This window comes from Protopterus annectens, chromosome 5.part0 (assembly GCF_019279795.1).
Source record: "Protopterus annectens isolate FY-2018-M chromosome 5.part0, PAN1.0, whole genome shotgun sequence".
In the NCBI taxonomy this organism is placed as follows: domain Eukaryota; kingdom Metazoa; phylum Chordata; order Ceratodontiformes; family Protopteridae; genus Protopterus; species Protopterus annectens.
In genome coordinates, this window is record NC_056735.1 from 1,246,393,129 (window position 1) to 1,246,410,022 (window position 16,894).

At 40.0% G+C, this 16,894-nt stretch overlaps 1 protein-coding gene across 4 annotated transcripts in view; it reads right to left on the reverse strand.

Moving 5' to 3' along the window:
- Positions 1-16,894, reverse strand: part of BBX (BBX high mobility group box domain containing) — a 2,705,004-nt gene that overhangs the window by 774,499 nt on the left and 1,913,611 nt on the right. For all 4 annotated transcript variants that reach the window (XM_044071093.1, XM_044071095.1, XM_044071094.1 and 1 more), the window contains one exon: positions 3,642-3,777. In XM_044071093.1, coding sequence (XP_043927028.1) covers positions 3,642-3,777 — 136 coding nt within the window. The remainder of the gene's footprint in view (positions 1-3,641; positions 3,778-16,894) is intronic.

The following is a 16,894-nucleotide window of genomic DNA, read 5'->3' on the forward strand; positions in this document are numbered from 1 at the left end:
TATGCTGAGGTAGGAAAAGGAAATTCCTAAGCCTCTTTTTTGAATCAGAAAATTCCTGGCTTTCCCAGTGAAAATGCTCCCTTAGAGTATGTAAGGTTTTCCCAAAAGAAAAATCCTCAGGAGGGAAAGCAGAGGGAATAGAGTCCGCTGCATCAGAATCCTCATAAGTAGGTAAGGACAAATCCAGGTCATCAGAAGAGTCACAAAAAATAGAATCCTGATCAGAAGATTCATAATCAAGCTCAGTCCTAGGCCTCTTAGAAGGGGGTGGGGGGTGGCTACCCCTGATTAGAGTTATTAGATCTTGAGCTATTTTTATCATTTGTTTTTTAGGCACAGGGGCCTGAGCATCAGTTTTTTAGACATGGATCGAGATTTAGGCCTTAGTAATGAAGGAGGTGTCAATTTAATATGCAAGTCCGTAGGCCTAAAAATACCCTCAGAAGCCGGTGCCTGCACAGCGGCTCCGGACCCATCCAAGGTAGAGACATCCACGGGATCCATAGTTGAAGCATCTTGTGGCATACCGGACTCCGAATGGGTCTCAGTACAGGCCTGCGAATCAGAAGTAGCAGGTATCAGGGGCAGCGACAGCACCTCACTGAGTACCGGCAAACTGGCGACTGGCTTAGAAGTGTCATCGGCAGTTTTGGACCTCGGTGGCTTGTCTCTGTCTTTATATCTTTGTGTTTTTTTTAATGACTGCAACAGTGAAACACAGAACATCTGTCAATCAAGCCTGAGATTCAGGACACAGTTTCTACTGTTTTACTCGATCTGTCTAAAGCCTTTGATACTGCTTCCCACAAGCACCTCCTCTGTCATCTCTCAAACCTTAATCTCTCAAATAATGCTTTATTCCTGGTTCTCCAGCTACCTAACAGACAGATCACAGGCAGTCAAATGGAAGAACTCCATCTCTTCCTTCCTGCCTACCCCAAATGGCATACCACAGGGATCCATCCTTGGGCCTATGCTTTTTAACATCTTCATCAATAATTTTCACACTACTATTCCTGATGCTAAAATCATTCAATATGCAGACAATTCAACCTTAGTCTGCTCTGCCTCAAACCTCTCTGAATTGCTGACTAAAACCCAAACTGCCTTCTCAACAACTGAAAACTGGATGTGCCAAAACCACCTCTTGCTCAACGCAAATAAATCAGAGAGTCTAATATTCCCTCCCACAAAGACCCTCCCCTACGATAAAAACAACTTCAAAGTCTATAGTCAAACCAACTCACCTATAGAAGTGGTCCCCTCTGCCAAACTACTTGGCATTACTGTAGATGAACACCTCAAGTTTGATATTCATATTCAACAAAATATTAAGAAAACCCACCAAAAGCTAGGTATGCTATATAGGAATAGTCGCTTTCTCTCCAACTCTACCAAGCAAACTCTGGCCTCAACTTATCTTCTTTCTTCCTTATTATACGGAGCCCCTCTCCTAACCAACCTCCACTAATCACCTCTAAACTAGAAAACTGCTGCAACAAAATCTCTAAATTTGCCTCTAAATCTAAAAAATACCACCCATCACTGCCTAACCCTACAACCCCTGAATTGGCTTGAACTCCCAAACTACCTAGACCATCTCCAACTCACTACTGTATATAGACTAATATTTCATCCAACAAAATGTCCCGCTCTAACATCCTTCTCCCTTATACACCCAACAGAGCTCTCAGATCTGAAAATCTGAATTTAATTACTATCCATAAACCTAAACGTCCTGCTAGCCAACTTCTATCTTTTTCACTAGGCAAAAAATGGAATTCCCTTCCCATCACACTAAGAAGCATACCAAACTCAGAAAACTTCAAAACCCAAATATTCAAACACCTGTCCACTAAATGGAAATGTACCTGCCTTCACCCAACCTAATCAAAGGGGGTTCTCTCTCTGGTTCCCAAGCTCTATAACTCTCATAGTTATCTTCCTATGAGAATATCTAAGCTCTCAACAATTTCTTTAGCTTCTCTCTAAGCTCTCAACAACTCCTACAACTACCCTCACACAGCCTAACCTTGTAAATATTGTAAATAGCATTCTACTGTTGATGTGCGTATGTAAAGCGTATTTACATTTTCTTAAAAGGTTTGTATGTAAACTGTTTCCACACCAAACTCATCTGTTTTCCTCAAATGAAACTGCATGATCCCTACCTTCAAGCTTAATGAATTTGTTAACTATGCATGATACTGAATGCATTTATGAGTAACTACTCTACATATTATTATCTTTAATATTAACTATCAGTTGTATCTAAATTGTATAATGCATCTTGGAGCTTTTCTCCCTGGGCCTCCACTGAAAATGGGTCAATTCGGCCCAGTGGACTTCCCAGGTAATCAAACTGTAAATAAATAAAGTAGGAACAACGTTTGGACACAGAGAGAGGTTTCTAGCTGGAGTGAATCTGCATCAGGGTTCAGCTCAGAACCCACTGCTGTTCATACTGCTAATGGACTACCGCAACAAACAGGATGAAGGGGACATATCAACAAAGCCACTGTATGCAGACAATGCGGCATTACAGGCAGACTTTGAAGAAGAACTTGAGCAAATGACAGGGGGATGGAATACAAAAAGAGGGATGAAAGTGAGTACAGATAAAACAGTTGTAATGGTTATAGAAGAATCACAAGAAAAGTGAATAGAAGGTAAAATAGTGGAACAGGTTAACGTCTAAGTTTCTGGGAAGGGTTGCTGAAGCAAAGAGAAGTCTGAATGAGGAAGTCAAAGCTAGAATCAGAGAGGTTGCAGCCAACAAGTAAAGTGTTTCAGGGGGTACTGTGTGACAGAAGAATGCCAAAGAACTTGAAAAGTATGGTATACAAAACAGTGGTGTGACGAGAACTGTATAGTACTGAAACCAGGGCAGTGAATACAGAGGAGCTGAGGAGGATAGAAGATACATGTGCACTCTAGGACAGACAAAGAAATGAGGACATCAGAGCAGAAGCCCAAGTAACTCCACTGCAGAGGATGTCAGAGAGCTTCTCCTGCTGATGTCTGCTATTGACTGACCAGAAAAGCACTGCAACATTTAGCAAACTAACTGCTCCAAGAATTTTGTTTATATCTGGGTACTGATATGTGATCTAACAAATGCAGGTAAATTCACAAAATCTGCATTCTTATGCAGCAAATGTGGAAACTTTTCAACGCATTATTTTAAGACAAGACCCAGACTGAGTAAGACGTAAAAAAAAACAACTGGAAAGCCTAGGACCTGATGCACTCTTCAAATCTACATTGGGCCTGGTACCCATGTCTCTTATACACAGAGGTAACTTATAAATGCCTGGCCCTCCATGTCCTATTTGGATACAGAACATCATTATTCTTTTGGCTAGGCTTAGAAAGACCCCCCCCCCAGGTCATTTGCCTAGTAATAATCTATGAATCTTTGAAATGCAGTGCAGAAACCCTTTAGCGTGTACAAAAATATGAGATCTTACTTAGAACCACTGCCATGAGCAGGCACCCAGAAAAAATATCCACACATGAAAGATGACACTATTGCTCTAGGGAGAAACAACATAATAAAGTTTCAATTATCTTGGTTTTAATGCACTTGTTTCGTATTAAAGCACTATCACTGTCTTACCATAGAAAACATAGTAACTTACCCATGAGTTGCTTCTTCTTTTGCTTTAGACTTCTTGAACTTTTTACCACATGCGATACTTTGTGGAAAAACCCAGATCTCATCATTCCAACATCCCTCAAGGCCAGAGCAGCCACCTTTTCCTGCAGTTCTTTTACCTGACAAACAGGCAAAAGCAAACCAGAATGTAAAACCTACAATGACATGTGCCTACTACTATTTCACATTGCAAGTACTTAGTTTTCACATTTTCATAAAGAATATCCCAGAATGTGATCTTTTCTTATTTAAACAGGATTTCTGTAAGACACTGTACACCCACAAGATAGATCAACTCAGTTTTGCTTAAGCATCATTCTCACAGCACTTTTATTCTGATATCTTTCAGAAAATGTGTTTCTACCTAAAGCTAGCTACAAAAGTCTTAAAAAATAAAGATGCAAAAGGAAAATTAAAAAAAGGTTGTCTGATTCAGACTCTGAAATTTAGCTGGTGATTGCTGTGAAGTGCTCCAGCCAGTAAATAGTTAATATGAAATCTCTGCTGCTTTAACAAATACCACAAGGCACATTAAAATAAAAATGAGCAAATAAATAGAATGTGAGCAAGGAGGGTGGAAAGCAAAGCTTCTCTCACTTGGAGTGCAAAATGCAAATATCCATGTTGTGCCTAAAAAGGGTCTTAGAACCAGCATACTTATCCAGGTAATGATTTTATAAATAAATAAATCCACGGGTGGCTCAGATTTTAATCACTGTAGCTCAACAGCAAAAGTCGAGCCTCAAAGTTTCAGACAGACAGTCCACAGTTCATATTTTTGCAACTGTGCCTGGGCCCAACTGACATTAGTACACAGACTCAAACATTATTTAATAAAAGTTATTTAATGTAATTTTAAACACATGCAAGCATCACAGTTAAAAGGGCTCCAAACAAAAATCCACTATTTATGAAAGATGATTTCAAGACCTGTACTGCAACAAATGGAAATCCAAACCCAACTAATAATGTACAGGCAGCAGTTAAGCAAGAAGAAAAAAGTACACCATGCCAGAAACCTAAGACACACAAACACTGGAAGTGTTAATTTATTTTTTTGTTTTTGTTTACCAGGAAAGTCTAACTGGGTAAAACCCATTTTCAGCAGAGGCCCATTGAGAAAAGTTTAATTTGCTTACATTATATACTATGTTGCAGTTAAACACAGAATAGTTACATTTCTATGTATATTTAAAGGATAACTCCACCTTAGAACTCAAAAACATGTTTTTTTTTCACTGTATCTTTGTTTTCTGAGCTATTGTAATGTCTCAAAATCATTCCAGGCGCTTCTTTTACAATTTTAATGCGTTTCCCTGAAAATGGTGGATGATGGGGCCTTCTTTGGAAGTGTGATCCTGTTTTCTTGCTTTCGTTCTTTCTTCCCAGAATACATTTCAAGTCCTCTTTATAAGTCATGCTAGTCATAAGGAAGTAGTGCTTTTTTTCAAATGACATTAAGATAAGATGGCAGGACTGTGAAGCATCATCACCTAAACACACCTGTAACAGAGCTACTTCTATGTTTCCGCAACCAAGCCTCATTTATGTGCATCAGACCTTGTTCTACACTACAAATAGCTGTTAGCTACTTCCAGCAAAAGAAAGTAAGTAGATAGCAAGCTTTTATAAAGGGATTATTTTGTAGTTCTAAAAGAACTACCAGACCTGCCTCGACCATTTCATGCTGAGATGGGAAAACTCTCACTGCAGTAAATGATCCACTTACAGGTGACAAGTAGTAGGACTTTAAACAAAGTCCATCTGCTACTTCCCAATGCTTCAGTGGGAAGTTTAATTCTCTCTCATGAATGAAGAAGAATTAAAATGTGCTTTACTAGTTCCTTAATTATTTCTGCCATGTCCCCCCCCTTTTTATTTATACTTTGGTAACCAGGAAAGTGAACTGGTCCCAGGACCCTTTTCCGCCATAACTCGGGCTACTTTGGCAAAGAAAGTAACAAGTAATAAATGCACTTAGCAATACAAAGAAAAAAAAATAGCATAAAGGCATTGACAGATTGCATGTGCAACACATAGCCACTGTGCGACAGTGAATAAGTAACACATTAAGCAAACTTTACTTAGAATGCATACATTAATAATGTTTAACTGTATGTTAAGTTTATTATAAATAACAAATTGTATGCACCCATACTGCATGTATACACACACACACATATATATATATATATATATATATATATATATATACACACACACACACACACACATATGGGTCTACTTTGCTTGGTCGAAAGCCCATATACTCAAAAGTTATTTCTGTGAGATGAAAATAATGAAACCTGAAATCCTGAACCATGCAGTTTTTCCCAGTGCAAGTAAGCAGTTGGTCAATATGGGGAAGTATGCCCTTTTCCCAAATGCAGTGCAATCCTGGAGTTAGCATATATAGTTGGGGGGCATAGCCCCTCACCTTGGTGGGTTTCAGATACTATGGTGTGTTTTCATGACGTTCTGGGCCACTGGGAAAGATGCGTGGTTCGGCATTTTAGTTTTCGTTATTTTTGTCTTGCGAAAATAACACTCGATTATTTGGGCTTTTAAACATACACAGTAGATGTATTAATGTATGTAGCCTGTAGAATACTATATGTGGGATGTAGTACTGTGTTCAAATGCACAAGCCTGTGTGTGTGCGCATTTAAACTCAGTTAAGTACTTTGTATTTCCTTTTTTTAATGTTTTTAATACAAGAGCATATAGTAAATGTATGTTAAAGTAAATTCAGCTGTATATTATGATTGCCATCAACAGTCACATTTCCTTTCTGGACTACAAAATGTTTATGCATCCTAACAATGTAAGGACTGACTCAAAGTCAGTGGGAATCTCTTATCATGAATCTGCATGTATCACATATGCATCGCCCTCTGGAAGGATGTCACAAAAAAGCATAAAAGACCCTTCTGACATTGCCAACATCTTGGATGACAGGTTCAGTGCAAATCCCCCCCCCCCCCTCACCACCTACAGGGCCTATTATCATTCCAGGGGATTGTGTAAATCCAATTACTGATACGTTGGTTAACAAGGCTCTATCTAAAGCTAAACACACTGCCTCCATGGGACCAGATGGTGTCCCAGACTGTGTCGTACGCGAGCTCCAAAAGGAATTAACCCCGCATCTTAATACCCTGTTCAGTCTCAGCCTCTCCACAGGATATTTGCCCATAGAATGGCGCACGGTAACGGTGGTCCCGCTACCCAAGGGTGGGGCCACAACTGACCCTGGGAACTACCGACCAATAAGCCTGACCAGTCTGATCTGTAAGGCTATGGAGCGAATCATTATGGAACTAATAAAAGGAGAGATTGGGAACCTCCAGTCGCTGGACCCCACACAGTTCGGCTTCGTCAAGGGCAGATCATGCCTCCTGAACCTGGTAGATTTCTTTGAGACAGTTACTCAGGCTATAGATAAGGGAAAGGCGGTACACACGGCTTACCTTGACCTTGCTAAAGCATTTGACACCATTCCCCATTCAGGTATTATTGATAAGCTCACCAGCCTGGGCATAAACCCTTATGTCACAAGATGGATCACAAACTGACTCTCAGACAGATCCCATAAAGTAAGAGTAGCGGGATCTATGTCCGAATCCAGACCAGTAACGAGTGGTGTGCCTCAGGGCTCTGTCCTGCGGGCCCTCCTGTTTGGCATATACTTCTCAGAAGTACAGGCAAGCACGGAAGGGCTGTGGCTGACTAAGTTTGTGGACGACTGCAAACTGGGTGCTATAATAGAGTCTCTGGCCGACATGGAGATCCTCCAGAAGGGTCTAAATGAGACTGATGCATGGTGTCAAAGCCATGGTCTCAAGCTAAATGCAAAAAAATGCGTAGTAATCCCCTTTGGAAAAAACAGAGTACCTGCAAACTACAACATAGGAGGTAATCCCCTGAAATCTGAAGAAGAAATAAGGGATCTAGAGACCCAAGTAGATAGTCAGCTTTCCTTTGATAACCATGTTGCCAAAGTGGTTAGAAAATCCTTTTATGTGACCCATCTGATCACAAAAGGGTTCACATCAAAATATAAGGATGTAATGGTGCCCTTCTACTCTTCCCTCATCAGACCCATTATTGAGTACAATGCACCAAATGGAATGTACCTGGCTAGACATCTCCAGCAGCTGGAGAGACCACAGAGGTACCGAACCAAGAGGATTACTGGCCTCAAACAGTTGCCCTATGCAGCACGATTGAAAAAGCTAAGACCGCTCTCTGTTGCATACCGCTTTCTCAGAGGCGATCTCTGTCCAACATACAGAGCCATGTCCAACCCAGAATTGTTGAACATGCTCCATCTTAGCAAAACCAAACCTACTTGAGCTACACGCTCTAGGGATATAAACCCCAACACAACAATGAATAGAACATGCTGGAGGGATAGATTCCCTTCGCAGAGACTTCTCTTACTATGGAACAGGGTCCCGATCTACATGAGACAGAGCCCCTCACTATCACTCTTCAAGAGGAACCTTGAAGAGTGGATGGGTAACAAAGTTCACACCAGGGATCACACCAACAGCACTACTAGATAGGGGCCAAGGGTACTAACTGCTAGTACAAGGGGCTACGGAACTACTAAAGGGGCGGTGAATACCGCACAACGTGGCTGGGCTAATATATGCCTTCGGGCAGATAGCCTATTACCAACCTATGAACCTATTATAAATGCACCTAGTTGACAGGGTTGCCACTTGTCTCTCTCTCTGCAGTTTTGTCCTTTGTGTGTTGGGTGGGTCTTGAAAATGGCAAATGTGTTGATACTTTACAAGAAAAAATATTTTCTGACTTTTCTCTAAATGTCACCGAAATCTTTGATGATACATTTAAGTCATCTTAAAATATAAAATATTATAAATAACCAAAATTTAAAGCTTAGCATTTCAATACTGTGTTGCTGGCTTTTGTACATCTGTCAGAAGAGGTGACAACTGCCTTTGAATCCCTGACTGATCTAATTGCTTTGTTTTGTTATGAAAGAAAAAAGTTAAATTCTCCTCCTCTCTGCAATAAAAACAGTGTAAAAAGTTCCACAGCTTTCTTTTTTTATATATTAGCTGCTGTGTCCCTGACATTAGCAGGATTATTTGCCCATCTAAGATTAACAGCAGTACCTGACAGGGTAAACTACCCGCGGTGGTGGTGCTGCAGTAGCGTTGTCACCTCACATTCAGACGCTGTCCGGTTCGATTCTCAGCTAGAGCGTCTTCTGCGTGGAGACATGCGTGAATGGGCGAACCTTCGTTGAAGGTTGTGCGTCAGGGCTGGTAACTCGGCACGTAAGAATCAACTACCAATCATTAGCGGACCGGAGTTCCGCTGTGGCGACCCCTAACTGGGAAAAGCCGAAAGACTCAACAACCTGACAGGGTAAACTACAAATTTAACTGTGTCTGTGATATGTCATGCAGGCGGAGGCAAATTCCTCTGCAAAGTATGTGAGGAGTTAAGCTTCATAAAATAGGTGGGGACTTTCTGTTCCTTTGATTCCAATGCAAGGAAATAAAAGTTTTAAAAAGTTCAAGCAGGTTTCTGGTACCTACACAATACTGGAACCATACTGTAGGGAGAAGAGAAACCCAAGGATTGAGTTAAGCTGTAGGAGGGGGCAGAGTTTTCCTTTAAACACAAAGTCATTACATTTATACATTCTAAGATTTTACAACAGTGGAAATTACTGCAGACAAAACCCATGTGCAACTTGGTGGATTGTACAAGTAGCAGTTTCATATGTTTATACTAGGCTATCTGCCCTAAGGCATTTATAAGCCTAGCCCAAAGTTTTGTGGCTTACGCCACCCCTTATATGAAAAAATACTGTGCCCATTAGTTTGTTGTGCCTCTGTCCAGCAGTGACACAGAGATGATTCCCGGGGTAAACCTACGATCTCCCATCCACAGGTCAAGATTTCTCTTGAACAGAGCCAGCGAGGTGCTCTGCCTCACATGGACCAGGATTTTATTCCACAGCATAGGGAGTCTCTGAGTGATAAATCTATCCCCCCAGCACGTCCTATTTATATCCGTGCTAAGGTTTAAGTCGCTTGCTCCAGTGGTTTTGGTGGATTTGGACTTTTTGAGCTGGAGCATCCCCCTTAACTCGCGGTTGGACATGGCCTTGTATGTCAGGCACATGTCACCTCTGAGCAGACGGTATGCGACTGAATAGAGCTGGAGTTTCTTCAATCTGGCAGCATATGACAGATTTTGGAGTCCCTTTATCCTTTTGGTGAGGAACTTTTGGGGTCTCTCCAATTGCTGCAGATGTCGGGTGAGATACATCCCGAATGGGGCATTGTACTCGATCATTGGTCTGATAAGTGAAGAGTACAGGGGAACAATGACCTCACTAGATCTGGATGTGAATCCCTTCATGATCAGGTGGGCAATGTAGAAGGTCTTTCTAACCACTTTAGCAACGTGAGTGTCAAAGAAAGGCCACTGTCAACCTGGGTCCCCAGGTCCCTGATAACCTCTTCTGTGCTTAGTGGATTGCCACCTATATGGTAGCTTGGGGTTACCTTGTTTTTCCCGAAGGGTATGACTATACATTTTTTGGCGTTTAACTTCAGGCCATGGCTCTGGCACCAGCTATCTGTTTCCGTGAGTCCCTTCTGAAGGATATCCGTGTCCGATGCACTTTCCACTATGGCGCCCAGTTTGCAGTCGTCTGCAAACTTTGTCAGCCAAAGTCCTCCCATGTTGGCCTGTACTTCTGAGAAGTAGATGCCGAACAATAGGGGGACAAGGACCGAGCCCTGTGGGACACCACTTGTGACTGGCTTGGAGTCTGACATAGCGCCAGCAACTCTAACCCTGTGGGTTCTGTCCTTAAGCCAGTTTGCAACCCATCTTGTGACATATGGGTTTACATTTAAGCTGGTAAGTTTTTCTGCAATACCCGAGTGGGGTATTGTGTCGAAAGCTTTTGCAAGGTCAAGGAAGGCTGTATGGACTGCCTTTCCCTCATCAATGGCCTTGGTGACTGTTTCAAAGAAGTCAACCAAGTTCAAAAGGCATGATCTGCCCTTGACGAAGCCAAACTGGGTCGGGTCCAATGTCTGCAAGTCCCCTATATCTTTGTTTATGTGCTCCATTATGATCCTCTCCATAGCTTTGCAGACTAGACTTGTTAAGCTTATGGGGCGGTAATTACCAGGGTCTGTAGAGGCACCGCCTTTGTGGAGTGGGACCACAGTTGCCATACGCCACTCCTTGGGCACGTATCCTGTGGTAAGGCTGAGTTAAGAATAAAAACTGTTTTATAACTTCAGCGAGAGGTTGAGTGTATTCTGTTTAAGGAGAGTATTTGGAGAGTATTATATGGTGAACACAAAGTCTTAACTTTCTGATGAGCATGTGCACGACCAGGACTGGTTAAGATGTTGTTTAAGCACTGCTTCAAAACTACTGAGTTTGTTGAGTTTTATGTGTGTGAGAATACTATTTCAGAGTTTAGCAAAGTACTGGTAGTAGAGAGAGCCTCCTGCAACATTATTTGACTTATTCATAAGTAATAAGAATTTGTTACTAGAGCGGAGGTCCCTTGTTGGTCAGTAATAAGTTTTGTAGTGGAGGGCATTTTTCTGGATGAATGAGTCTGTGTGCTGTAGTTAGTTGTGAATATCTTAGGTAGTTGTGTAGTTCAAGACAGTTTAATTACTTTAAGCTCTGACAACAGTGGGACCTACTGCCAGAGATTGGTGGCAAATGTAGCTGTTTTATTGTAAAAGAAGGCAAGTTTCTTTCTTTGAGTATTGTTTAAGTTTAAGATAGGAACAGGTATAAGAGAGTTGGCAATAAGGTGGTGGTTAGAGTTTTTCTTGCAGTACCTGTAAGGACTCCATTGGTCCTATAAAAGGAGTCTGGTTTACTGTGTGTAGATTTAATCGTGTGCAGTATATGCTGGTCATATTTGAGATAGTCTATTATAACGCCTAGATGTTTACTTTGACTTACAGTTTCAACGACAGCATTATTTGCTGACTATGGTAAGACTGCTTTTGATTATGGTAACTTTTTGATGCAAAAAGCATTAACGTAAATTTTCTTTGGGTTGAGTACGTGGTCTGCTTCTTTTATCCAGGTTTCTACACAGGAGAAGGATTTTTGGGTAATTCTTACAGCTTATTTATTGTTGAGTTTGCATATATTAATGTTCAGTCATCTACATACTGAACTAAACTAGTATAGTGAGTGGAGGTGTAGAGGTCATTAACAAATATATTAAACAGGAGAGGACCCACGATAGAGCCCTGAGGGACACCAGTAGTAACTGGTTGAAAGGATGATTAGGTTTGTTGACATTTAACAGTGTGCTACCATCCAGAACAAGGAGTACTGTGAAAGTCCTACTGAGAAGAGTCAAAAGAGCAGTTGCTGGTACAAGACAACAGCATCAAATGCCTTTGACAAGTCTAAGAACATGGTGGACACAGACCACTGTTTCTATGCTAGTTTATTATATTGGAAAAAATGTAGTAGTGGTGCTGTGCATGGGCCTAAAGGCATGTTGTGTTTCTGAAGGCAGGGTATTTGAGGTTAGGTAATATATCAGCTACATACAGATGTATTTCTCTAACACTTTAGTGAGGGGGGGGGATCACAACCGGTCTGTAGTTATTAAACTCTGTAGTTGTGCTGCCTTTGTGCAGTCGTATGATGCAGAATTTTTCCACAGTGATAGGAAGTATCTTTCTGCTATAGACCTATTAATTAGTATGGACAAAGGGAAAGTTATGACTTTTGCAACCAGTTTTAAGTTTTCTGATGGTAGGTGGTTGACACCATATCTCTCAACTGTACAGAGTTTTGCAGAATGTCTAGGTTATTTTTTTTTCCAATAAACATCTTTATTAAATTATCACATATGACATAGGCAAGCTTACATTTATATAAATGAAAAACACTGACACCACTTTAATTGCAAACATTATACATCACAGACATCATTGAAACAACTGTAGTTGTAAACATTATACATAACTTATAATCTACCTAGTCATCATCAGTTAAGCATCATATATCTCATTCAAATCCTGCCTCTTAAACTCATTCCTTCTCTGCACATACTGTTTCCACAATTCCCATTTTTCCCAATGTAGTTTGCTCCTTCCCTTTTGTAAAGATCCCAATTCCAGTTGTTTTATTTCTGTTACTATATTCACTACTACTAATAAAGTTGGTCTAGACTTAGATTTCCATTTTCTAGTAATTGCCTTCTTGGCAGCGACCATAATTAAACTCAGCAAGGCTTTACCATGTCTATGCAATTCTGATTCTGCATCATAGCTAAATAAAAATAATTTCCTAGTCAATCCAATCCGCTCACCCAGAACCTCCGACACAGCAGTCAGCAGGGAATCCCTAAAGTCTGCCAGCTCACTACACTCCCAAAAATATGTTCCCAGCCACCTCTTTCCTGCCCATCACACCTCCATTTGTTATCCACCGGAGGAAATATTCTATGGAGTCTACTTGGGGTATAGAAATACCTGTGCAAACACTTCCAGGTAAAGTTCCTAAATCTTCTAGATCTTGTTTTGGCTCAGAGATCCCTCTGGATCAGAGACAATGCCAGATTGGAAGCTGACCAAGACTTTGGATCAGACAAAGACAATCTCTGGTAGAAAGTGAAATTCAAAGTCTCTGAAACTGAAAAGAGGGGAGGGAGATTGCCCTGTTGTGTTAAGGTGGTACTGTTGGAATAATAAGGGCGCCGTTTGCCTTTTCTTATTTCCTGGTAACTTTGTTTTTGTGGAAGATTCCTATCCTTATAGGCTCTTTCCTTCAGATGCATTTGTAGTTTTCGTTGTTCATCCATGAATTCTTTGTCACCAGTGCATAGTCTTGAGAGACTCAGGATTTGATTTTCAAATATGCTATTAAAAATATGTCCTGGATGCATCCTCTGCCTATGCAAATAGTGATTTCTCCAGGTAGCTTTTCTACAAGCACAGGAATCTGAATACTGCCAGTCAGCCACAGCAACTGAAATGTATGTTAACCTATAGCTCTGATAATGGGCAAGCGTGTGAAGTAGTAAAGAAATTTTGGTCTATTTTGACTATGGATAAAAAAAAAAATCAAGAATGTGATAGGTGATCAACCGAAGTTTTTGTTTAACAACAAGAAAAGTATAGAAAGGCTCTTGTGCAATAAGGATGGCTTTACATATAACAGAACATGCTGCGACAGAAAAGGCACTTTTAAGTGCCAAAGGTGTAAAGAGTGTGCATTTATTGATAGTTCAAACACATTTCTCCTGCTTTATTTGAGCAAACTATACACCTTTGATGATTATGCAGATTGTACTACTGTCCATATTACATATTTAGCTACCTGCTGTCAATGCAGTGCTTTCTAGGTCGGGAAGACAGACCAACGGTTGAAAGATCATATCCTATGGCATATGAGGGATATACGCCAAAAGGAGTTGAATAATGCACTTGTTGCACATGTTGCTAGCAACCCTTCTCATCGGTTTCTATTTAAAGTTATTGAAGTGGTTGTTCAAACCATTAGGGGAGGAGATGTTTTTAACCACACTAAATTTCGAGAAATAAGTTGGATTACAAACATGAGAGCAAATCGTCCCCCAGGACTTAACACCTTGGTTCCATTAAAACCTATACTTAAGGCCAGAAGGAATACCATTGGCCATAAGTAAGGGGACTAATCCTCCCAGTAACCCTGGCTGGTCCTAGCATGAGGCTGACAGTCGCGTTTTCACTCATTTATTGTACTTAGTTTTAAAAGATTCGCTAAGGAAAGTTGGATCTTTGGGTAAACTGGCTATATGGCAGATTTGCCTTATTAATGCATTTGTGAGTGTTTCACGAAGATTGGAAGCATTATCATTGTTAAAGGGTGATGAATGTGCTGAAGAAATTTATAACAAGAGACTTATTTTGAAAGAAAAGATGAATACAATTTACATTTGTCCGTAAAAACTAGGAAAATGTATCTGCTAAAGATTTTACTACATAAAGGCAATCCCTTTGAGGCAGGTTTATATGTGATTTTGTGACTTTGCGGTTTATATGCGAGACTTACCCTATATGAAAGTGAGAGACGTACTACGAATTAAAAGGCCGATATGCCTTACTACACACTTCACCTCTTTAAAGTTTGTAGCAAGTTGATTGGTAGGACAAGGAGGCCTGTCCCTTTGTAAAGGACATGATTTGTTTACCTGTATTAAAATTAGAACTTACACGATTGGTGGAATGAGTGTTTGTACTACTCCATTAAATGTGCGATTGGTTAGAAGCAGATGCACACCACGAATCAAAAGATTGCTCTGTTTCAGCATAGGATCACATCTGCATTAAGTTTAAAGTAATATGATTGGTAGAATGAGAAGGCTTGTCCTTTTACAAGGAATATGACTGGTTCTTTTACATAGGCATTGCCTGTGTCCTTTCTATTTGTGGAAATTACAACTGAATTTATTATGTAAAAGCTGAAAACACTCATGATTGGTTTGTTATAAAGTGGTTTTGGAGGACTGCATCTTACTATTTTTAATTGTTTGTTTGTTTGTTTGTGTCTTTCGGCTTTTCCAGGTTAGGGGTTGCCACAGCGGAACTCCGGTCCGCTAATGACTGGCAGTTGATTTTTACGTACCGGCTTGCCAGGACTGATGCACAACCTTCAATGAAGGCTCGCCCATTCACGCATGTCTCCACGCAGAAGACGCTCTAGCTGAGAATCAAACCGGACAGCGTCTTACTGTGAGGCGACAACGCTACCGCACCCCCACCGCGGTTTATCTTACTATTTTTAATGCGCTTTTAATATTTAAATAAGTACTACATTGTTCTTGTCTTTACTCAACTGGAATTCCTGCCATGGCGGATTACCGACATTCTTCGAGATGGGCGCCCCCCCAAGCAGTATACACATTTCGGATGAACAGGACTGGAGCAGTGGCACTGAACCAGGTGTTGGCAAAGATTAAAGGTGAACTGGTCAAAAAGGACTAAAGCAGAAGTGATATTTTATCTTAAGTTAAAAAAACTGTAGTGCAGCAACTACATTTTATGGATAGTGGGAATGAAGTAAAATAAGCTATTCTGAATAAAACTGCATGAAAATTTGCAATTTGACTGCACATGATTGGCATATAATTACATTTTTACTGCTTTGGATTGCAACAGCCTTGAAAAAGAAGACTGATAAAAATGTATGTACAACAATCTATTAACATAAGCAGAAACAAACCTGGTAAGTAAAATAATGAAAGTTTTAAGGTTCTGGATTTAAATCGGATCTAAGACTTCAGTAAAGCGAGGAACAGGAAGAGGACTAATAATTACATGAATATGGAGAAGCTGGGATTTGAACCTGAAGATGGTATGGTAAGACACAGTGAAGGCAAAGACTGATGAATAAAGTGAACTTAGTAAACAGTACAAAATCTGTGGAGTATTTACCCATTATGCAACATTTGTTTTACACACTGATTGAGAAAATGAAATACGTGAACCACATTTTATATTAATGGTGTCCTATAAGATAAATTGATAAAAGAAATAACTGTAAGCAAAGTAAATGCCCACTTTCTAACCATATTGTGTCAAGTAGTTAAATATCATAGTAAAATGTAACATATTAGTTTAACTTCACATAGTTCAAAGTTAAAGTAAACAAGGAATTGATGTTTTATCTGGGAGTGAACTTGTTTAATTACTTAAAGTAGACAAAGAAAAATGTCTCTAAATGTAAGCTACAGAAAGAAAGTTATACAATGCATAGTGTGTTGACTGAAGTAACTTGTTTTCTGAGCAGCTAGGTAGATTAGTAAGCCAACAAAACAAGAGGGGAAAAAAGAAAAGTTTGGAAGAAGCAATTCAAAGTTAAACAATGTTGTGATTTCCAACTGCTGGGGTGGATTGTGAGTGTGGTGTGTGTGTGTGTGTGTGTGTGTGTGTGTATATATATATATATATATATATATATATATATATATATATATATATATATATAGAGAGACATATATATAGAAGGTGGTGTTTTTCTTCATTCCCTAATTATAAACAAGTTAGCAAATGAAAGAAAAGTGGAATATGCATAGTAAATGGCATTATGTAATGCGAAGGCACAAGTTGGGAATCAGATTGCAGCTTCGTGAATAAATAACTGAAAACTGACATAGTTAAAGTGATGTATGTGATATATGGAAGATATCATATTGGAGAT